The sequence below is a fragment of the Nycticebus coucang genome, chromosome 2, assembly GCF_027406575.1.
Source record: "Nycticebus coucang isolate mNycCou1 chromosome 2, mNycCou1.pri, whole genome shotgun sequence".
Taxonomy (NCBI): Eukaryota; Metazoa; Chordata; class Mammalia; order Primates; family Lorisidae; genus Nycticebus; species Nycticebus coucang.
Genome location: NC_069781.1, coordinates 184,527,998 through 184,549,880, shown reverse-complemented (window position 1 = coordinate 184,549,880; position 21,883 = coordinate 184,527,998). Strand labels below are relative to the sequence as shown.

At 48.6% G+C, this 21,883-nt stretch overlaps 1 protein-coding gene across 5 annotated transcripts in view; it reads left to right on the top strand.

Moving 5' to 3' along the window:
• The window catches only part of FANCA (FA complementation group A), a 71,370-nt gene that overhangs the window by 36,726 nt on the left and 12,761 nt on the right, over positions 1-21,883 (top strand). For 3 of the 5 annotated variants that reach the window (XR_008373264.1, XM_053555771.1, XM_053555762.1), the window contains exons 19-30: positions 775-835; positions 921-970; positions 4,580-4,656; positions 9,197-9,310; positions 10,840-10,976; positions 12,143-12,213; positions 12,431-12,527; positions 12,601-12,782; positions 15,948-16,044; positions 17,603-17,779; positions 19,129-19,202; positions 20,562-20,690. Coding sequence is in view for 3 of the 5 variants with exons in the window: in XM_053555771.1 (XP_053411746.1) it covers positions 775-835; positions 921-970; positions 4,580-4,656; positions 9,197-9,310; positions 10,840-10,976; positions 12,143-12,213; positions 12,431-12,527; positions 12,601-12,782; positions 15,948-16,044; positions 17,603-17,779; positions 19,129-19,202; positions 20,562-20,690 (1,266 nt within the window). In the remaining 2 variants the exon portion in view is untranslated. Of the gene's footprint in view, positions 1-774; positions 836-920; positions 971-4,579; positions 4,657-9,196; positions 9,311-10,839; positions 10,977-12,142; positions 12,214-12,430; positions 12,528-12,600; positions 12,783-15,947; positions 16,045-17,602; positions 17,780-19,128; positions 19,203-20,561; positions 20,691-21,883 lie in introns of those variants that run through there. The other 2 variants (XR_008373266.1, XM_053555781.1) reach the window with 2 other exon arrangements.

The following is a 21,883-nucleotide window of genomic DNA, read 5'->3' as shown; positions in this document are numbered from 1 at the left end:
TTTTTATCATTACTTTCTTGGTGGCTAATGTGGAGTCAGCACAGAGTTGAATGGTGAGACCCACAGACAGCTTAAGTTCAGGTTGCTACCAATGTGGGTAAACTGATTTCAGTTCCCAGAATTTTGAGGTCAGCTCCAAGAAGAATATCTAAAATGGACTTAGGGCCACCTCTTGGCCTTGAGTTAACCCAGGATCCAGGGCCAAGCCCCATGCACGCAGGACTTCGTCTGGACTCCCTGGGATGCAGGGTTGTGGGCAGCACAGACTATCTGTGTATGGCTTGTCCCAGAACAGTGAGAGAGAAGATAAAGACACATTTAGACATTATAGCTTGATGTGAGAACCACCACCAACAGTGCCACCCCTCTGTCCCTTCCTGGAAACTGCCTTTTCATTGTGGGAGGTTTTTGTTTGTTTGTTTGGTTTGTCTCACTCTGTCTCCCTGAGTAGATCAGTGTGTCATCATCATAGTTCACAGCAACTTGGAACTCCTGGGCTCAAGCCATCCTTCTGCCTCAGCCACCCGAGTAGCTGGGACTACAGGCACCCACCAAGCCCAGCTTTTTCTTCTTTTTTTTTTTTTGAGACAGGCTCCCTGTCTCTCTCCCAGGCTAGAGAGCGGTGGTGTAACCACATCTCCCTTGCAGCCTCCAACTTTTGTGCTCAAGCAATCCTCCTGCCTCAGACTCCTGAGTAGCTGGGACCATAGCTGTGGCACTGGCTTGAGCCTCTCTGTGGTCTCACGAGGTGCCATCTGCTTTTCTCTGCTGCAGTATATTCCGGAGGCCGTACTACCTGGCGCACTTTCTCCCTTCCCTGCTCACACCTCGAGTGGTCAGTATGTGTCTCCATGAGTTTATGACCAGAGGACAGGGACATCCCTCGCCAACATCTCACTGGGCTCTCTTTCTGCACACAGCTCCCGAAAGCCCCTGACTCCCGCGCAGCTTTTATAGAGTCCCTGAAGAGGTATGTATGGCAGATGACACGGACAGGGGCTGCTCTGTTTCCAGTGGTTTTTTGATAATGCTAGGATTGTGTTTCTTTTGTAGAGAAATCTTTTTTATCACTAATGTGTTTTACTTATAAAATATTGGCTCTAAAATTGTTATGATTTATTATTTTTTTATTTATATATATGTATGTTTTTTTTTTTTGAGACAGAGCCTCAAGCCATTGCCCTGGGTAGAGTGTGGTGGCATCACAGCTCACAGCAACCTCCAATTCCTGGGCTTAAGCGATTCTCTTGCTTCAGCATCCCAAGTAGCTGGGACTACAGGCACCCGCCACAACGCCTGGCTATTTTTTGGTTGTAGTTGTCATTGTTGTTTGGCAGGCCTGGGCTGGATTCGAACCCGATATAGTGAGACTCTATCTCAGGTGTGTGTGACTGGTGCCTTCGTTGCTTGAGCTGCAGGCACCAAGCCTGTGTTTTTGTTTTTGTTTTTGTTTTTGTTTTTTTTTTGAGACAGAGTCTCACTTTGTCACCGTTCGTAGAGTGCCATGGTGTCATAGCTCAACAGCAACTTCAGACTCCTGGTCTAAAGTGATTCTCTTGCTTTAGCCTCCCTAGTAGCTAGGACTACAGGTGCCTGCCACAGTGTCCGGATATTTTTTTTTTTGAGACAGGGTTTCACTCTAGTTCAGACTGGTCTCTAACTTGTGAGCTCAGGTGATCCGCCTGACTTGGCCTCCCAGAGTGCTGGGATTACAGGAGTGAGTCACTATGCCCAGCGTATTATGATTTTTTTTTTTTGAGACAGAGCCTCAAGCTGTCGCCCTGGGTAAAGTGCCATGGCATCACAGCTCACAGCAACCTTCAACTTCTGGGCTCAAGTGATTCTCCTGCCTCAGCTTCCCAAGTAGCCGGGAGTATATAGGCACCCACCACAACACCCGGCTATTTTTGGTTGTAGCCATCATTTTTGTTTGGTGGGCCCAGGCTGGATTCGAACCCGCCAGTTCAGATGTATGTGGCTGGCGCCTTAGCCGCTTGAGCCACAGGCACTGAGCCCCTATAATGATTTTTTTGTTTTTTTTTTTAGAGACAGAGTCTTACTTTATCACCCTCAGTAGAGTGCTGTAGTGTCACAGCTCAAAGCAACCTCCAACTCCTGGGTTTAGGCAATTCTCTTGCCTCAGCCTCCTGAGTAGCTGGGACTATAGGCACCCGCCACAACACCCAGCTATTTTTTTGTTGCAGTTTGGCCAGGACTATGTTTGAACCTACCACCCTCCGTATATGGGACCAGCTCCCTACTACTGAGCCACAGGTGGCGCCCCATATAATGATTTTTTAAAGGAAATTGTTTAATTCCAAATGTCACTACTTAGCTTTATTCATTAATGAACTTTTAGGATGATTCATTTGGGATCAAAGAATGTTAATGTTTCCCTATGTAATCATTGTGTAAGGACGTGAATTTAAGCAAAGAAGGAAAATAGCCCTGAGATAGCCTCACACTGAAAAGCCTTAAGAGCGACCTGGGGGTTCTTGTTTAGAATAATGAAGTTGTATCTTAGCTTACTTGCAGTGTAGCTTCCAGGAGCAGAAAGTTGGTTTATATCTCATAGCTCATCCCGCTTGGGAGAAACAGGAAATTATGAATCCTGTTTTCTAGTAAAACTTATGAAGTGCTAGAACCTACAAGAAAATTGAAAGGAAAAAAAATAGGAAAGAAAAGGAAAATTGAAAGGAGAAAGAGCCTAGAAAGTTAATTTTTTAAAAATTCTTTTTAAATTTTAGATTAATATGAGGGTACCATTAGGTCATATAATTTACACCTGACAGGTAAAAATCAGAGTTGTAGTTGTGTCCTACACCCAGGAAGTGTGCACGTATCCATGGATCATACCCATAGTAAGTAAAAAAAATTTTTTTAGGAGGGGCATGGTAGCTCACTCCTGTAATCCTATACTCTGAGAGTCCAAGCAGGAGGCTATCTTGAGCTCAGGTGTTTGAAATTACTGTGAGCTAAGCTGAGGCCACAGCACTCTACCCAGGCCAAAGGAGTGAGATTCTGTCTCCGATTAAATGGCACCATAGCTCACAGCAACCTCAAACTCCTGGGCTCAAGTGGTCCTCCTGCCTCAGCCTCCCAAGTATCTGGGACTACAGGTGCCCCCCATTATAGCTGGCTAGTTTTTCTATGTTTAGCAGAGATAGGGTCTTGCTCTTGCTCAGGCTGGTCTTGAACTCCTGAGCTCAAGTGATCCTCCTACCTTGGCCTTCCAGAGTACTGGGATTATAGGTGTGAGTCACTACACCTGGCCCTTTTTAAAATTTTTATTTGTTTATTATTTTAATGAGACAGAGTTTTTTTGTTACTGTTGCTATTGTTTGTTTGTTTGTTTTTTACCATCCTCCAAGATGCCTTTTTCTTCCCTTCCTGCTGCCTTCTCTTTCCCGTCTGGGAGATTTTGTCACTTTACCTTTCAGTTCTGTCTCATTTCTGCCGTCAGATTCTTGTTCACGGCCACCTGCAAGGCTCATGGCTGCAGTGTTCTCACCTCTCTAAGAGTGTTGGTGTCTGAAGTTTTCTGTTAATACCTCACCGAGCTCTGTGTAGAATGCTGTGGTAGTCTCTGAGGCTGGGGTGGCCATTCGTGTGTGGTTGGCAGGGCCGTAAGTTGCGCTGGCAGGTGAGTGCCTGCTGGCTGCACACTGTCCCCATCTCATGCCTCCCACTCCCAGCTGCAGCCAAAAGTCAGCACCAGCTTCCATGAATGCCAGTGTCCAGAACTTTGTTTTTATAATTTTGCATGTTTTTAATGACATTGAGTGTTTTTCTTAGTGTTACTCATCAAAAGTAATATAAATTCAGTTTTTATTTTTATTTATTTATTTATTTTGAGACAGAATCTCACTGTGTCACCCTTGGTAGAGTGCTGTGGCGTCATAGCTCACAGCAACCTCAAACTTTTGGGCTTAAGCAATTCTCTCACCTCAGCCTCCCAAGTAGCTAGGATTACAAGTACCCACCACAATGCGTGGCTATTTTTTGATTTTTTTTTTTTTTTTGGCTGGGGCTGGGTTTGAACCCGCCACCTCCAGCTAATGGGGCCAGCACCCTACTCCGTGGAGCCACAGGTGCCGCCCCCTGCCTGTGGCTATTTTTTTGGTATTGGTTGTCAGTGTTGTTTGGCAGGTCCAGGCTGGGTTCAAACCTGCCAGCTCCAGGTGTATGTGGTTGGTGCTAGGTGTATGTGGCTGGCGTCCCAGCCGCTGAGCTACAGGCACCAAGCCCTAAATTCAGTTTTTAGATATGGTAATTATCAAAAATTGAATGAAAAAATAAAAATAATTTATTATCCCATTGCCCAGTGGTGTCTTATGGTCTAATCTTCTCGGTATTAATCTCTGATTCTTATTCATACTATGACAGAGTTCCATGTCCCATATATGCACATATTATATATGTGATTTTTTCCCCTAGAAACTGTACTCTACATAACACATAATATTATATGATTTATTCAAACTTAATATATTTTTGCTATTACAGTAGTTTTTGGAATTATAAATTTTAGAGTTTATTTGAGTTATAGTTGACCTGATTTTATTGTTTTCTGATCCAGAGCAGATAAAATCCCCCCATCTCTGTACTCTGCCTACTGCCGGGCCTGCTCTGCTGCTGAAGAGAAGACTCCAGAAAGTGAGGCTCCGGGCCGCACCTGCTGCAGCCTGTGTGGATCCATTGCCTGACTGTGGGCTTCTGTTCTCGCAAGCCTGCGCCATGAGCTTGTGTGTGAGGTCTCTCTGGCTCGGGCCAAAGAGCAGCCCCAACCCCAGAGACCAGGCGCTGCACTGAAAGGCTGGCGTCCCACAGGCTCCTTCCTGGCCAGCCCGAGGAATTTCCTAACTTAGCACTTTCCAGAGTGTCTTGTGCAGAGTCCTGCTTCGCTGTTCACCATCTCTGTGCCCAGCCGAGGCTGCGATGTGTGTTTCTGTGTCCCTGTGAAGTGTGCATGTCACTTTCTGACTGTGCCGACAGCTTGGGTAGTGATGAATTGGGCTCTTCCTGGTGATAGGGATCAGAGATGAGGCAGAGGTCAAGCCTGTGACACTGTGAATCAGTGGGCAGCTATGCTCATCCACATTTTTCCTGGGGCCTGTGGCTCTGCTGACTCCCAGCGCAAGGGAGGCCTTCAGGGGGCCTGGCTCCCCGGCCGTGGCCGTGCTGTGTTTGCTTTGTACTTCCTCTTACATTTCAGGGCCAAGTAAGCAGAGAGACTTTTCTAACTACTATTCTGTGTCTCAGTTCTGTTTGCCTTTCCTAAGCTTAGCAGATTTCCAACATCCAGTAAGATCCAACACTCAAGTGGGCAGAGAGCAGAGGCCCTGAGCAGTGTTGAGTGGCACTATTTGGGGGCCATGTCCACCTGCTGTGCTCCTTAACCCTGGGCCTCCTTAACCACGTGAGCCTAGTTTTGGGGCTTCTAGGGTGTTTTCTAATAAATTGTCCATTGGGGTTTATGAGCAGAACCTGAGAGCCTATGATTTCTCGTTTCACTTTGGGTGAGACTCACGTGTGCAGCAGTATGTTTTTATGCTTGTGTGTCCAGCAGCCCCAGAACTTTAACTCGTTTTGCTTTGTCCTTTTTATATTAAAAACTGTGTTGGAGGGCAGCGCCTGTGGCTCAGTGAGCAGGGTGCCGGCCCCATATACCGAGGGTGGCAGGTTCAAACCCAGCCCCGGCCAAACTGCAACAAAAAAATAGCCGGGCGTTGTGGCGGGTGCCTGTAGTCCCAGCTACTCGGGAGGCTGAGGCAGGAAAATCGCCTAAGCCCAGGAGTTGGAGGTTGCTGTGAGCTGTGTGATGCCACGGCACTCTACCGAGGACAATAAAGTGAAACTCTGTCTCTACAAAAAAAAAAAAAAAAAAAAAAAACTGTGTTGGAGGTTTAAACAAATATTGTTTTCAAATATGGGATCAGGCCTAGTGTCTGTCGTGAATCAATTAAATGTGTATGTGCTGATCTCTGTCCTCTCTCACGTCCTGTTGTACAGGAGCAGTGTAACTTGTTGCTTGTGGTTGCAGGGACAGGGAAGGAATCTGTGTGACTGCCCTGGCCTCCCTGACCCCAGCTGTGCCACTACTGGTCTTTTCCTTGTGTGGATGTGCCCTTCATGGCATGGCAGTGGTGTTCATTGAGCCACTTTTCTTCTGAGGTGTTATAAATGTCTTAATTTCTGACATGACAGCATCAAGCATTAGAGAGGGCTCTCCTAACTCTAGTCCAGGCTGCCATCCACACAGAGGCTGCAGAATGGGACAGTCCTGTGTCCATCTGTATACTGTTCAGTATGTTTCCCGACTGGTCTAACTTTTTTTTTTTTGAGACAATGTCTCACTGTGTCACTTTGGATAGAGTGATGTAACATGGTAGCTCACAGCAACTTCAAACGTACGTGCTCAAGAGTTCTTGTTTCAGTCTCCCGAGAAGTTGGTACTACAGGCGCCCGCTCCAACACCTGGCTAGTTTTTTTATTTTTAGTAAAGATGGGGGTCTTGTTCTTGGCAAGCTGGTCTCAAACTCCTGAGTTCAGGGGATCCTCCCATCTCGGCCTCCCAGAGTGTTAGGATCATAGGCGTGAGCCACTGTGCCTCAGCCTGGTATTGCTGTTTTTTATTTTAGCCATTCTCACAGATCTGGTGACAGCTTGTTGTAATTTTAATTTGCATTTCTCTAGTGGCCAGTATTGTTGAACATCCTTTCACGTCTTATTCGCATCTGTTAATCTTTTGCCTTGGAATGTCTCTTCACTCCCTTTGTCCATGTTCTAACTGAACTGTTTACTCTGCCCACATCACACTCTGGGCCTCCACTGCATATGTCCTGAGACTAGTTGTCTGTGGAATTGTGGTTTGCAAATATTTTCTCCCAAGCCGTAGCTTATCTTTTTCTTCTCTTAACAGAGTCAGAGGATTGTTTGCTTTTGTTTTGAGACAAGGTCTCACTTTGTCACCCAGGCTGAAGTGCAGTGGTATAATCATAGCTCACTGCAGCCTGGAACTCCTAGGCTGAAGCCATCCTCCTGCCTTAGCCTCTCGAGTACCACCCCCAGCTGATTATTTTTCTATATTTTGTTAGAGACAAGATCTCATTATGTTGCCCAGGCTGGTCTCAAACTCCCAGCCTGAAGCCATCCTCCTGCCTCAGCTTCCCAGAGTGCTTTGATTATGGGCATGAGTCCCTGTGCCAGGCCTCAGTGTTTTTAATTTTATGAGGTCATAAAATTCTCAGTGTCACTTTTTTCTTCTGATGTCAAGTCTAAGACCTCTGCTTAGCCCTACATCCTAAAGATTTTCTCCTTTATTTTTTTGAGTTGTATAGATTGATTTATTTATTTGTCCTGGGTAGAGTGCCATGGCATCATCATAGCTTAAAGCAGTGTGCTATAAGTGTCAGGGGTTTGTAGATGGTTTTATCAAGTTGACGAAGTTCTCCTTTATTTCTATTTTTCTGAGAGTTTATCATGGATGGTTGTTGAGTGATGTCAGATGCTTTTCTGTTGATGTGACGATGGGGTTTTTCTTCTTTAGCCTGTCACTACAGTGGGTCACACGGGTTGGCCCCGTGTTATGCAGCTCACTATTATTCCTACTCTCCCCATCCTGTTGTTGAGCTCACACCCAGGGCCTTTACTTCAGTTGCTGCGTTTTCACTTCTGCAGTTTCCACTTGGTTCTTTACATCCTCTGTCTCCTTTGGGTGTGTTTGGATGTTTTCACTAAAGCATTTTTGTCAAGGCCGCTTCCACTATTTGCCAGATGATCTTAGTGTCTCCGACATTGTTGAGATGGTTGCTGTGGGTTGTCTTTCTCGTTCAGCTGGGGGTCTTTTTCATTCTTGCTATCACAAGTGATTTTTTTTTTTGGCCAGGGCTGGGTTTGAACCCGCCACCTCTGGCATATGGAACCGGCGCCCTATTCCTTGAGCCACAGGCGCCACCCTCACAAGTGATTTTTGATTGAAACCTACAGTACTTTTGCACTGAGACTCGGGGGTCTTATGAGACAATTTAGTTCACGAGCTCATTCTAGAAAAAGTGCTACAGACCTCACTGCTGAATCTCCTTCAAGTGCCGAGTCTACCCTTCAAAGCAATTTTTCTATAATGAGTTTGCGACCTTAAATGTCAGGCTTATACGATGACAGCTCTGATGACCATTCCGGAAAAGAGTTCCAAAATCACTTTGAAGTGGACTAGGTGCTGGTGTCAGTGCATAACTTCCCAAGGGGAGTACCTCGAAGGTGACCACAGTGATATTCAGCAATGAGATATGTGGCACTTTTTCTAGGAGAACTTGACTGTTTGACCTTGTACATAAGCTTCTGTCTGGGCTGGCTTTTTTTTTTCTTAAGACAGAGTCTCAGTCTGTTACATGGATAGAGTGCCATGGTGTCACAGCTCACAGCAACTTCAAACTCTTGGGCTCAAGAATTCTAACCTCATCCTCCTGAGTAGTTGGAACTACAGGTGCCCACCACAATGCCTGGCTAGGTTGTCTTTTTCTTTTTTTTTTTTTTTTTGAGACAGAGCCTCAAGCTGTCGCCCTGGGTAGAGTGCCATAGCATCACAGCTCACAGCAACCTCCAACTCCTGGGCTCAAGCGAGTCTCTTGTCTCCACCTCCCAAGTAGCTGGGACCACAGGCGCCCCCCATAATGCCTGGCTATTTTTTTTTTTTTTTTTGTAGAGACAGAGTCTCACTTTATGGCACTCGGTAGAGTGCCGTGGCCTCACACAGCTCACAGCAACCTCCAACTCCTGGGCTTAAGCGACTCTCCTGCCTCAGCCTCCCGAGCAGCTGGGACCACAGGCGCCTGCCACAACGCCCGGCTATCTTTTGGCCTCGGTACATGGGGCCAGTGCCCCACCGACTGAGCCACAGGTGCTGCCCACGCCTGGCTATTTTTTGGTTGCAGCCATCATTGTTGTTTGGTGGGCCGGGCTGGATTCAAACCCGCCAGCTCAGGTGTATGTGGCTGGCGCCTTAGCCGCTTGAGCCACAGGCACCGAGCCAGGTTTTCTATTTTTAGTAGAGATGAGAGTCTTGCTTTGGTCAGGCTGGTCTCAAACTTCTGAGCTCAAGGAATGCACCCTCCTCAGCCTACCAGAGTGCTGGGGTTACAGGCATGAGCCCCTGTGCTCAGCGTTGGCCTAACTGTTAAAATCTCACCCCCTTCAGATGTATCCCCAGGAATGAGGGCAGAACCCAGCTGTGCTGAGGAGGCCCTGGGACAGCTCACAGCTGCACTGGGAGAGCTCAGAACCTCCATGACAGACCCCACCCGATATGACGGTGAGGACACTGGTGCTCATGTTTGGTTTCAGGGTATGCAGCCTGTGGTTGGGGTGATGGTCCTGCATGTGGTTCTTTTTTTTTTTTTTTTGAGAAAGAGTCTTACTTTGTTGTCCTTGGTGGTATCCTTGGTAGAGTGCTGTGGTGTTGCAGATCACAGCAACCTCAAACTCTTGGGTTCAAGTGATTCTCTTATCTCAGCCTCCCAAGTAGCTGGGACCACAGGTGTCCACCATAACACTTGGCTATTTTTAGAGACAAGGTCTCACTCTGGCTTAGGCTGGTCTCGAACCTGTGAGCTCAGCTAATCTACCGTGCTGGGATTGTAAGTGTGAGCTACCTCGCCTGGCCCTGCATGTGGTTCTTAAATTGACCAGCGCTGATGGGTTTGACGGTGCTGCCTTCTTTCAGACACAGTGGGGATGGGTCCCCTTTGGGTCATCACAAATTCTTGGGAGAAGGTGAATGTTCTGCTGTGTGGCATCTGAGTGAGGCAGGTGATAGAGAAAGAAGACAGGAGGATGTGTAGTTTTCTTGTCCTCTGTGGCTCAGTAGATGTCACATCACACACTGCACCTCACCCTGAGTCCGTGTGTCTGCTCCCTGTGAGATCACTCATGTGCTGCGGAGCCCCAGGCAGTTCTAAACTTGCCGTCTTGCACCGTGGGCACTTCTAGATTTCCAATACGATACATGCAGGATCTGAAGTAAGCTATGTTTTGACTGAGTAGCTGTGATAGGTTTTTACCTATCATGAATTTATTTTGTCCAAACCAAGGCAGAGCGCCTCATGGAGGAAATATTAGCAAAGTTTCCTTGGTACACTGCCTGGTAAGGGGTCGCCTCAGACACAACCCTTGCTCTGGCCGAGTGCAGCCTTTCACAGCTGTGCTTGTGCAGAATGTGGTGGTTGGGGACACTGCGGAAAAGGTACAGTCCTTAATCACAAGACTGACAAATGTCAGAGCTGCCTGCTTCTCGGAGCAACAGAGGATTTCATATGGAAGTGGCTTGCTGTGGTCTCTGGGAGACCTGGAGCCTACTTGTCTACTGAGGCTCAGAGGACAAGAAAACTACGCATCCTCCTGTCTTCTTTCTCTACCACCTGCCTCACCCAGATGCCAAACAGCAGAACATTCACCTTCTGCCAAGAGTTTGTGACAGCCCAAAGGAGACCCATCTCCACTGTGTCTGAAAGAAGGCAGCACCATCAAACCCATCAGCGCTGGTTCTCAGACAGGTGTTCAAGCCTGGAGAGTGGCCTGGGGCTTCCAATGTGAAGATGAAAAGAGGGGTTTGTGTTAGTGAAGGATAGGTGGGTCCTAAGCTGATCACAGACAGGCAGTGATGCCGGCCCCGTCCTGCCCTGGGCATGGCTTGCTGTCTCCTGTGTTTTGTCCACTGCTGGCCTGAGGAGAGGAGCACACAGGGCTGGTGGAGCATGGCCTCCCCAAACAGAGGCCAGGCCTGCGGCCACTCTGACCCTCCAGGTCTCGGTCCCGTGCACCTCTTGTCTCTCTGTCTTGCAGTTGTGTGTGCCCAGGTGGCAGTGATCTCTGAGAGTGTGCGTGCCGTCCTGCGGCTCAGTGAGGACGGCAGCAGTTCTGAGGTGTCAAGGGTTCGGCTCAGCATCACGGCTCCAAAACTTGAGCAGGCAGAACAGCAGGTGGGTGCCAAGTGCTGGAAAATAAGGTTCAGAGGTCTCAGCTGCTCTCAAATTGTGCAAAAAGGATAGAATCCTGTAGTCCTCTTGTTTGTTTGTTTTGCTAGATCACTGTGCCTGTGTGAAGTCAGACCTCTAGGGCCTGGGCAGTGGGCAGCAGGGCTGCTGGCGGCTCCACCCCTACCTTCTTATGTGTGGAGAATTCTTTTTACATTTTTGTCAAAGTATGTGTGAGAAAGGCCATTTGCAACCCCAAAGCTTAAATTTGTATTTTGGCCTCTTTTTTAGACAGAATCTCATTTTGTCACCCTTAGTAGAGTGCCATGGAATCATAGCTCAGAGCAACCTCAAACTCCTGGGCTCATGTGATCCTCTTGCCTCAGCCTCCCTATTAGCTGGGACTACAGATGCCTGCCACAATGCCTAGCTAGTTTTTCTATTTTAAGAGACAGGGTCTTGCTCTGACTCGGGCTGATCTCAAACTCGTGAGCTCAAGGGATCCTCCCACCTCTGCCTCCTAGAGTTCTGGGATTAGAGGCGGGAGCCACTGTGCCTGGCCTTTGGGCTCTTTTTATTAAAGTTAATTTTTTTTTTTTAAATTTCAGAATACAGGCTTGGCACCTGTAGCTCAGCAGCTAGGGCACCAGCCACATACGCTGGAGCTGGCAGGTTCAAACCCAACCTGGGCCGGCCAAACAACAATGACAACTTCAACCAAAAAATAGTCGGGCATTGTGGCGTGAGCCTATAGTCCTGGCTACTTGGGAGGCTGAGGCAGGAGAGTCACTTAAGCCCAAGAGTTTGAGGTTACTATGAGTTGTGACACCCCGACGCTCTACCAAGGGCAGAATAGTAAGACCCTGTCTCCAAAAAAAAAAAAAAAATTAATTAAATAAATAAATTTCATAATATGATGGGATATTTTTTATTTCTTTACAGCCAACATTTGCCAATCACGCATAATAGTATAAAGTTTCGTGATTGGAGATTCACAATGAGGCTTGGCCTGTTCTGTTGCTGGGATTTGGGAGGGATCTTTGGTACCTAGCTGCATTATTTGCTCTCCACATGCAAGCCTGTTTTGAGGTTCCATTTGCAAAGCAGAATTTTGATGTCGATGATGTGAGCACCATGAGACATCACCTCTTCTTGGGACTATGTCTCTTCAGGTTGTGGACCTTCTGCTGACTTCCTTCTGTCAGAACCTGATGGCAGCCTCCAGCTTTCTGCCCCCAGAGAGGTAAAGGCATGCTTGTTTACAGCCTTTGAGCTGTTCTGGGAACCTCTTCCTGTTGCACTGAGTCCCTGGGGCCAGGCAGTCAGGGACATGGCACAAGTGACACTCATTTCCACAGAAGTTGGGTGTCTCAAGGAGGGACTGGGCTCTCTTTTAAGACTCCAGTGCCTGGACTGCCCATCATGGCCACTGCCGATGATGCCTTGGGCTGTCTCTGCAGGCAGGGCCCCTGGGCCACCCTGTTTGTGAGGACCATGTGTGGATGCTCGCTGTTGCCAGCAGTGCTTGGCCGGCTCTGCCAGCTGCTCCGCCTCCAGGTAGGCCCCACCTCCCCATTGTCTTCAGAGGCCACCAGCTCTGCCACCTGCCCTTCCTTGTTCTCATTTCCAGGGCCCCAGCCTTAGTGCCTCACACATGCTGGGCTTGGCTGCCCTGGCCGTCCACCTGGGTGAATCCAGGTCTATGCTCCCAGAAGTGGATGTGGGTCCTCTGGCCAGGGCCCTTCCCGTCCCTGACTTGGTCAACAGCCTCCTGACCTGCCGCACTCAGGAGTCCTCGCTCATCTGCCTGAAGTAAGCCTCTGTCCTTCTCAGTCATTTCCTTGCTCAGCCTTCAGGGAAAGTATCACACTTGTCATCCCAGTACTCTGGGAGGTCAAGGCGGGTGGATCCCTTGAGCTCAGGAGGTGGAGACCAGCCTGAGCAACAATGAGACCCCATCTCTACTAAAAATAGTAAAACAAGGCTCGGCGTCATAGCACACTGGTTACAGCGCCAGCCACATACACAACTGCAACAAAAAAATAGCCTGGTGTTGTCCCAGCTACTTGGGAGGCTGAGACAAGAGAATCGCTTAAGCCCAAGAGTTTGAGGTTGCTGTGAGCTGTGACAACACAGTACTGTACTGAGGGCAACATAGTGAGACTCTGTCTCAAAAAAAAAGAAAGAAAAATGAGTTGGGCGTGTTTATACCTGTAGTCTCAGCAACTTAGGAGGCTGAGGCATGAGGATTGGTTGAGCCCAGGAGTTTGAGGTTGCTGTGAGCTATGACGCCATGGCACTCAGGATGACAGAGTAAGACTCTGCCCTTCCACCCCCCAAAAAAAGAAAAGTAACACTTGGTCTTTAGATAAAATTAGAAAGACAGGTGTCCAGGAAACAGTACCGCCCAGAGGTGGTCACTTGGTAGCATATTGGCATGGGATCTTTTAGGACTTTATTTTTTGTGTATTATGTGCATGTTTCTTTGTTTATAAAAATGGGATCATACTGCTTTACTAAACTGCTGACATTTAAAATACTACTAAAATTAATACTTGATGGTAATCCTAGTCTTTCCATTTACGTGTCCTGGAGGGAGCTGCTTTGTTTAGTCTTGGTTGTCTGCAGTTGGCTGAGCCAGGTCCTTGCAGCAGTTTTCTGGGTCTCCCTGCCGTCAGCCACCTCATGTTGTGTGCACAGCTGGCTCTTTCGCTGTGCTGGCTCCAAGGGCACTGAAACCCACATCCTCCCAGTTGACTGAGTCCACATGGGTCCCTTGAGCATGCCATGTGAACCCTGCTCCTGCCCTCAAGCTCCCCTTCCCTGCAGGGCACCTCAAGGGCACACACAGCTGGTGCTGGGAGAGGCCACAGGAGCTTCTGCAGTCAGGGCCCTGAGCTGAGAGGGAGGAAGGGAGCTCATTAGCACCATTGCAATTTCTGAGAGGACATTTGGGGCCAACGGGGTAGGTGGTGTTTGGACAGGTTCTTGATGGAGGCCCGATGGGGGGCTCGGAAAGAAAAGGTGTAAGTGTGTAAGGAGCAAGTGACAGTGCAGCAGGTCACCTGGCCACCAGGTATGGACCTCAGGCAGCAAGTGCTTGGCTTTGCTGGGCTGCAGGGTGGTCCGGCCCTTCCTGGGCACTTGGCAAAAGCGGCATCCTGTGAGGAGTCCATCTGGTTATTCCTGGGTACCCCGAGTCCATATGGTCAGTCCCAGGTGCCCTGTGAGGAGTTCCATCTGGTTAGTCCTAGGCGCTCCATGAGGAGTCCATCTGGTTAATTCTGGGTACCCCGTGAGGAGTCCATCTGGTCAGTTTTGGGTGCCCCATGAGAAGTCTTTCTGGCCAGTCCTAGACATCCCATGAAGAGTCTGTCTGGTCAGTCATGGATACCCAGTGAGGATTCCATCTGGTCAGTTCTGGGTACCCGGTGAAGAGTCCGTGTGGTCAGTCCCAGGCGCCTCATTCACCAGAGCTCATAGCAGTACTGGGCCTCCGGCTCTCTGCAGTGGGGACATAAGACAGTCAAGCACAGAGGTGGGAGCAGTGGCAGCGTTACCAACCCTAGGGGAGAGGCCATCCGCCCTGAGGGGTGGCAGTGTCTCTGGACGAATGTTCGTTTGGAGAAAGCTGCATGTGAGCTGTGATCTCATGCTGCATCTCACGGAGGAGGATGGGGAGGGCAGCATGTGCACCTGCCTTTGTGACTTCCCCCCAGGCCCCTAAGACTTTCATAGCTGTGACTGGCCCTGTGGTGGCCATTTAGCCTGTGGAATCTCATTTAATGCTCCTCAGTTACTAATGAAAATGGATTTTTGGCATTGGTGTTGCCATTTTTTTTTTTTTTTTTTTGTAGAGACAGAGTCTCACTGTACCGCCCTCCGGTAGAGTGCCGTGGCATCACACGGCTCACAGCAACCTCTAACTCTTGGGCTTACACGATTCTCTTGCCTCAGCCTCCCGAGCAGCTGGGACTATAGGCGCCCGCCACAGCTCCCGGCTAGGTGTTGCCATTTTTATTTCTTCCTGAGTGTATTATCTTGTTTTGCCCTTTGATGCTGGGTTGTGTGTGTCTGTCTGTCCCTGGCAGTACATTGGGAGGGGAAAGGGGTTGCTTGCAGACCTGGGGGCCCTTGAGGATGTGTGCAGCCTGGCTGGATGCTGAGCTTAGACCTTCCTTACCTTCTTCTGGTCCCTGGGGCTTCTATTCTTTCCTTCCCCAGAACTCATGGCCCAACTTGGTAGGCAAGCTGCCGGCGTGGCTGAAGCTGCCCTTGAAGTCATGTTTCTATGCCAACATGCGGTCATGTGCTCAGACATGGTGTGAGCTTTCTCTGTGGCCCTGTAGACACAGCTCCCAGGTGTCTGTGCCTCACTGCTTGCTCTGTGCTCCACGGGCACAGCCTTATCTGTGCGTGGTCCCCACATGCTTGTCTGCTGCCTCTCAGGTCTATCCTTAGCAGGGCAGCCATGGCTCCAGCTCAGGGAGACTCTGCTTTTGTGGGTGAGGCTGTAGAAAGGTTTTTCTAAACCCAGAACTGATGTTCGGGCTGTCTGTTTTGGAATGCATGAAACTTGATTTTGCGAAGATTATGCTTCTCTACGAAAGCTATAACCCAACTGTAGCCCAAGAAGAAGGGGAAAGAGGAGAGGGAGGGAAGTGGAGGAAGAGGATGGGTGGAGGGAGGGTAATTGGTGGGACCACACTAGGGTCCATTTTACAAGGGTACATGTTAAATTTACTAAGTGTAGAATATAAATGTCTTAACATAATAACTAAGAAAATGCAGTGAAGGCTATATTAACCAGTTTGATGAAAATATTTCAAATGGTATATAAAACCAGCACATTGTACCCCATGATTGCATTAATGTGCACAGCTATGATTTAACAACAAAAAAAAGAAAATTATGCTTCTCTTTCATGCTTTTCATTCTGTATGGATCACGTTCATGCATTATATTTTCTATGTTCAGGTTTTGTACAGCGGCAATTTCTTATTCTCTGTGCAAGTTTTCCTCCCAGTCACATGACATGTTGTACAGCTGTTTATCTCCAGATGTTATTAAAAAGGTAGGTCCCCAGGTCTCTACTCTTCCCATTCCCTGAGTCTTGGATTCGAAGCCCTCTGGCTGAGTGGGCAGAGTCTTTGTCCCCTAGCAGGTGCCCGTGTAGGGTCTCCTTGTGCTTAAGGAAGCCTCTGCTTGGGCATTTTGCAAATTTCCTTCCTATTCTGATTTAGATTGGGGTTGTAAGGTGGTAAGTATCTCTACTTTTTTTAAAAAAGAGAATTGGCCAGGCGTGGTGGCTCACGCCTATAATCCTAGCACTCTGAGAGGCTGAGGCAGGTGGATTGCTTGAGCTCACTAGTTTGATACCAGCCTGAGCAAAAAGTGAGACCTCATCTCTACTAAAAATAGAAAAACTGAGATCAAAGGATCACTTAAGCCCAAGAGTTGGAGGTTGCTGTGAGCTATGATGCCACGGTACTCTATCCAGGGTGACAGCTTGAGACTCTGTCTAAAAAATAAATAAATAAATAGAATTGATATTTATAGATTAGGTGAATTTTTTTGGAGACAGAATAGGTAATTAAAAGATAAGTATTTGAGCCAGGTGTGGCAGTGCACACCTGTAATCCCAGCACTCAGGAGGCTGATGAGGGAGCATTACTTTAGCTGAGGAGTTGGAGGCTACAGTGAGCTATGATGATGCCACAGCACTCTCAAAAAAGAAGTATTAATAAAAAGTATGTTTCCATTTGAAGAAGAATTCTAACTCCTTTTTTTGAGACCGAGTGTCACTATGTCGCCCTCAGTAGAGTACTATGGTATCACAGTTCACAGCAACCTCCAACTCTTAGGCTTAAGCGATTCTCTTGCCTCAGCCTCCCAAGTAGGGTACTACAGGCACCCGCCACAATGCCCAGCTATTTTTTTGTTGCAGTTGTCATTATTGTTTAGCTGACCCAGGCTGAGTTCGAACCCACCAGCCTGGGTGTATGTAGCCGTTGCCATAACCACTGTACTACAGGTGCCAAGCCTAACTCCTTTTTTCTACAAAGTGCAAGATAAGTTGTATAAACCTCAGTGTCAAAAGTGAAGGGAAGTTAATTCTGCAAACCAGAGGTATTCTTTTACAGAATTTTAATGAACGTCTCTTATGTGTAAAATAATGGTTTTGATTTGTAGTCTTCACATTAGAATCAGCTGAGAAACTTTTGAAATTATAGGGTCCAGGGTCCCAGATAAATTCAGACACAACCAGGCGCAGCCCCCCTGGGTCCAGGGCTCACCTTCACTGCCCAGGCACCTTATTCTTAGAGGAAGTGTGGTTTAGAGAAGAGGGCCCAACACTCTCCCCACTGGGCTTCACTGGTCAAGGGCCATGGTCCTTTGAGCAGCCAGTACTCACTGTAAACATGGGAAGAAGGTCTAAGTTCCCTAGGAGGCAGAGGAATTGATACGTAATTGGTAAAGCGCTTGGCTCACCCCCAGGGAGGCGGTGCTGCTGCAGAGCTGCATGGCACTGGGTGAGGCTGTCTGAGGGCTGAGAAGTATCTCAACCTCTTACTCACAACTTGTGCAAAGAGTAAGAAGTCACTGTGTCCCTGTGTCCCTGTTCATGTCAGTTTCAGTTCCTCATGTTCAGACTGTTCTCAGAGACCCGAGACCCTCCCTCCTGGGAAGACACAGCTGGCGTCCCCTGGAGACCCCTGCACCCTCCTCCCGCAGATTGGCAGAGAGCTGCCCTCTCGCTGTGGGGACAAAGCACCTTTCAGGACCTGCTGAAGGAGAAGGCCTTGCATGTGGGTACCCATCTCCCTCCCTCCCTCTGGCTCCAGGTCTGTGTGAGCTATCTCCTCAGAGTGAAGTCTTTGTTGATGTAGTTGTGGCTTTATGTGCAGTAAGAAATTGCACAGAAAGACCATGCTATCTTTACTAGATTTCTCCTAAGAGTAACTTTTAGGAACATGTTTGCCAGGCTCCACAAGCAGACTTGGTCTCTGAGCTGGCCCTGCCTGGGACCACTCTTACCAATGTGCCCATGGTACTAATTATTTCCTGGGATGCTTGCAGGGTCATTTGGTTTTTAGAGAAAAAAAAATCTCAAAATTGTTTTATTGTATCTTTCATTCTTTTACTGTTGACTCTACCAGCCATGCAGGGGTGAGTGTAAGACATGTTTAGAGTAGGGAGTGATGAGTGAGGGCAGCGCAAGGGCCCGTCCTGCCTGGGTGTGTCTGCCCCTGTGGCCTGGCCGCCGCCCTCACCAGACAGAACACAATGCACAGAGTGTGAGGGGTTTTTTTGTTTGTTTGGGGTATTTTTTTGTTTGTTTGTTTGTTTTTTGAGACAGAGTCTCACTATGTCATCCTTGGTAGAGTGCTGTGGCATCACAGCTCACAGCAACCTTAAACTCTTGGGCTTAAAGTGATTCCTTTGCCTCAGCCTCCCAGATAGCTGGGACTACAGGCACCCACCATAATGCCTGGCTATTTTTTGGGGTTGCAGTTGTCATTGTTATTTAGCAGGCCCTGCCCAGGCTCGAACCCGCCAGTGTCAGTATGTATGGCCATAGCCCTACTCACTGAGCTACGGGCGCCGAGCTGAGTGTGAGGTTTTGAGACTAGTCCACATTGACTTGTGGAACTGTTCTAAGAGTTTTCAAACAAGAAGTATGCAGTCCTGAGACAGTGCGGTAACCAGGTTTGAGGAAGGCGTGTGGCAGCCCGGTCACCACACTTAACCACCCACAGGAGGAGAGCGAGGGTCCACAAGTATCCGTCTGCACAGCAGCACCAGTGTCAGCAGGACATGAGTCCCCTATTTTGGGGGGCTTACTGTGAAATGCATTTCATAAAAATGGCCTCTTTATGCTTGGAAAAAAGTGTTACAGTGCTAATACCTTTGTGCTAGAGTGGTTTCTCACTAGGAAGATGGTATAAAAATAGAAATTGTTCTATAAGAATAGAAATTATTTGTGACAAAAGCAATGTTAATTTCCTTCCTATGGTACTCTTTTTTGGTTACAATTTTGTCATAACAGAGGGATACAGACCTTGTGAGGGGAAATGGCACGGCTGCTTCGTGACCCTGACCTGTGGCTCCTATGTTGGGCTGCCCTCATGGTATTAAATTGCTCCTTTTCTCCCAGTTGACTTACAGAGACTGGTTACAGCTGGAACTGGAAGTTCAGCCTGAACTTGATGCTCTCTCGGACACAGAAAGGTGGGTGTTTAAAGGAGCCTCCTTTAAGCCTATTGTCTTAAGGCCTGTGTCTTGCCATTAAGTCCTCATTTTAACTGTGTAACCTCAGGCACAATTTCAGCTGTTTTTCCTTTATTCAAGAAAAGTTTGTTTTGTTCCTACTATGTGCCAGACACTTCTAGAAGGTCCTAGAAACTGGAGGAACAGAGGGAAGGGTCCAGCCTGCCTGTGTGGCACCTCTGTGCAGATCAGGGATTGGACCTTACTTACCCCTGCCTGCCCAGTGTGACCCGGCAACCTGCAGGCCGACGTGGAAATAGAAGTTTGGGTGGGTGATGGAGACGCCAGACAGGGCTGTGCATGGCAAGTGCCTAGAAAGACAGAGAGAGGGAGCGCGGGCACCCGGAGCCAGGTGGTGGGAGGGCTGAGCCCCTGTGAGTCCTGGACAGTTGCTGTGACATGGGAAGGGGTCAGATGTGCTGCTCTGGGCATGTGAGTGGACAGCTGAGAGGGCTCTTGGGTGGAGGGCAGAGGTCAGAGAGGAAGAGTGGTCCCCACAGGTGTAGAGAAAGCTCCCTCACCCAGCCCTGGGGTCAGCATAGCTGCCCTATGCCCACTGCCCTCCTGCCACAGAGGCCACTAGGCCTGTAGAGAGCCAGGCCAGCATGTCAGAGACAGATAGATGCTGGGAGAGGGAAGGAGTTGGGGTGACAAGAGCAACATGGACTTCAGGGTGTGGCCAGTGAGCGCTGCCTGTGCCTCTACCAAGCTGGCTGCACATCCTGTCTCTGATGGGGTCAGGGTGCCCCAGGGAAGAGGATTGGGTGTGTGTGGTGTCACCCTGCTCACATGTGTGCCTAGGTCTCCTTTCTTAGTTACACAAGTAACACTCAGATGAATTCTGTGCAAAATTCAGGACAGCAAGGGTAGCCCAGCTGTGGTTGCGTGCTTGTAAAAATGTGTTCCACTTGGGCTTGGCTCTTTCTGCATAGACTGGTCCCACCGCTGGTAGCCATCTGTTTCACTCAGTCTGTGTCCTGTGGCCCTTCCCACCTGTGCTCTCAGCTCTACCACTTGGGGCTGCCCCTCACCCGCACCCCTTGGGGCACCTGGAAGGGTTCAGACATGGCAGTATTGTGTCAACCTGTACATGTGCAATGGCCCCGTCCATCCTGCAACCCCCAGCGGTTGCCCAGTGAGGGCTGTGGCCAGTGCTGGAGGCAGCTGCTGAGGCCGCCTGAGCTGAGGGCTTTCGCACAGCGGGGTCCCTGCCCACAGATGTGAGGGCTGTGTCCCCTGGTAGGGCTTCCTTCCAGGGTACAGAGGACCCTGCCCACAAATCGTTTCTTAGAACTCTTCACGCAGGGCTCACTGTTGCAGACTCGACTTCCATCAGTGGGCGATCCACGGGCACTTCCTCCCTGCACCCTCTGCCTCGGGCGGCTGTGATGGTGACCTGGAGGTGGCATGCACCATTCTCGTCAACGTGTTGCTAGACTTCTGCCAAAGGTGAGCAAGGCAGATACTGGAAATGTCTCCCTTTTAATCGTGGAGTTCTTAGAATGCAGTTTTATTTCTCTTGGTCTGATTTTTTTTTCTTTTCTTTTCTTTTCTTTTTTTTTTTGAGACAGAGTCTCACTACGTCACCCTCGGTGGAGTGCGGTGGCATCACAGCTCACAGCAACCTCAAACTCTTGGGCTTAAGCGATTCTCTTGCCTCAGCTTCCCAAGTAACTGGGACTATAGGCTCCTGCCACAACGCTCGGCTATTTTTTTTTTTTTTTTTGTTACAGTTGTCATTGTTGTTTAACTGACCCAGGCCGGACTCAAACCCGTTAGCCTCAGAATCTGTGGCTGGTGCTGTAACTAGTGCTACGGGCGCTGAGTCACGTCTGATTGTTTTTCTTTTTTCTTTTTCTTTCTTTCTTTTTTTTTTTGAGACAGAGTCTCACTTGGTTCCCCTTGGTAGAGTGCCGTGGCATCTTAGCTCACAGCAACCTCAAACTTTTGGGTTTAAGTGATCCTCTTGCCTAAGCCTCCCAAGTAGCTGGAACTACAGGCACCCACCATAATGCCCGGCTGGTCAGGTTGTTTTTCATAACACACACATGAGCGTGTCATTGTAGCAAGGATGAATCTACTCAAAGGCAGCTCTGAGTCACTTGTTTCATCACTTGTGTAGCTTTGTCAGGAGAAAACAGCTGTGTCTGTCTGTGGCCTGGTACTCAGGGTCAGCAGGTGTAAGAAGTGGAACAAACGGTGCGCTGAGCATTGGGGCATCGTGCAGGGTCAGGGGGCTTCTCAGGGCAGCAGGTCAGGATGCATCCCGGGGCTGGCTTGGGGCGGTGCTGTCCCATCCGTGTCTCCAGCCATAGGGCCGTCCTTGGTGACTCTCCAAGCTCTTATTTCCATCTATCTGGCATGGCTGTGTCAGGCTGCAGCTTGAGCACCCTGATCTGAAATGCCCCAGAATTCAAAACTTTGTGAGTATCACTGTGGCTCTCAAAGGCCCATGAGAGCATTTTGGAGTTTCTGATTAGGGTTGCTCAACTGTTAAGTATAATGCAAATATTCCAAAATCAAACAAAAGAAAGAAATCCAAAATACTTCTGGCCCCAAGCATTTTATATAAAGGATATTCCACCTGCACTGAGGCTGTGAGAGATTCCATTTTCCTGGGCTTAGGTGATGCATCATATATT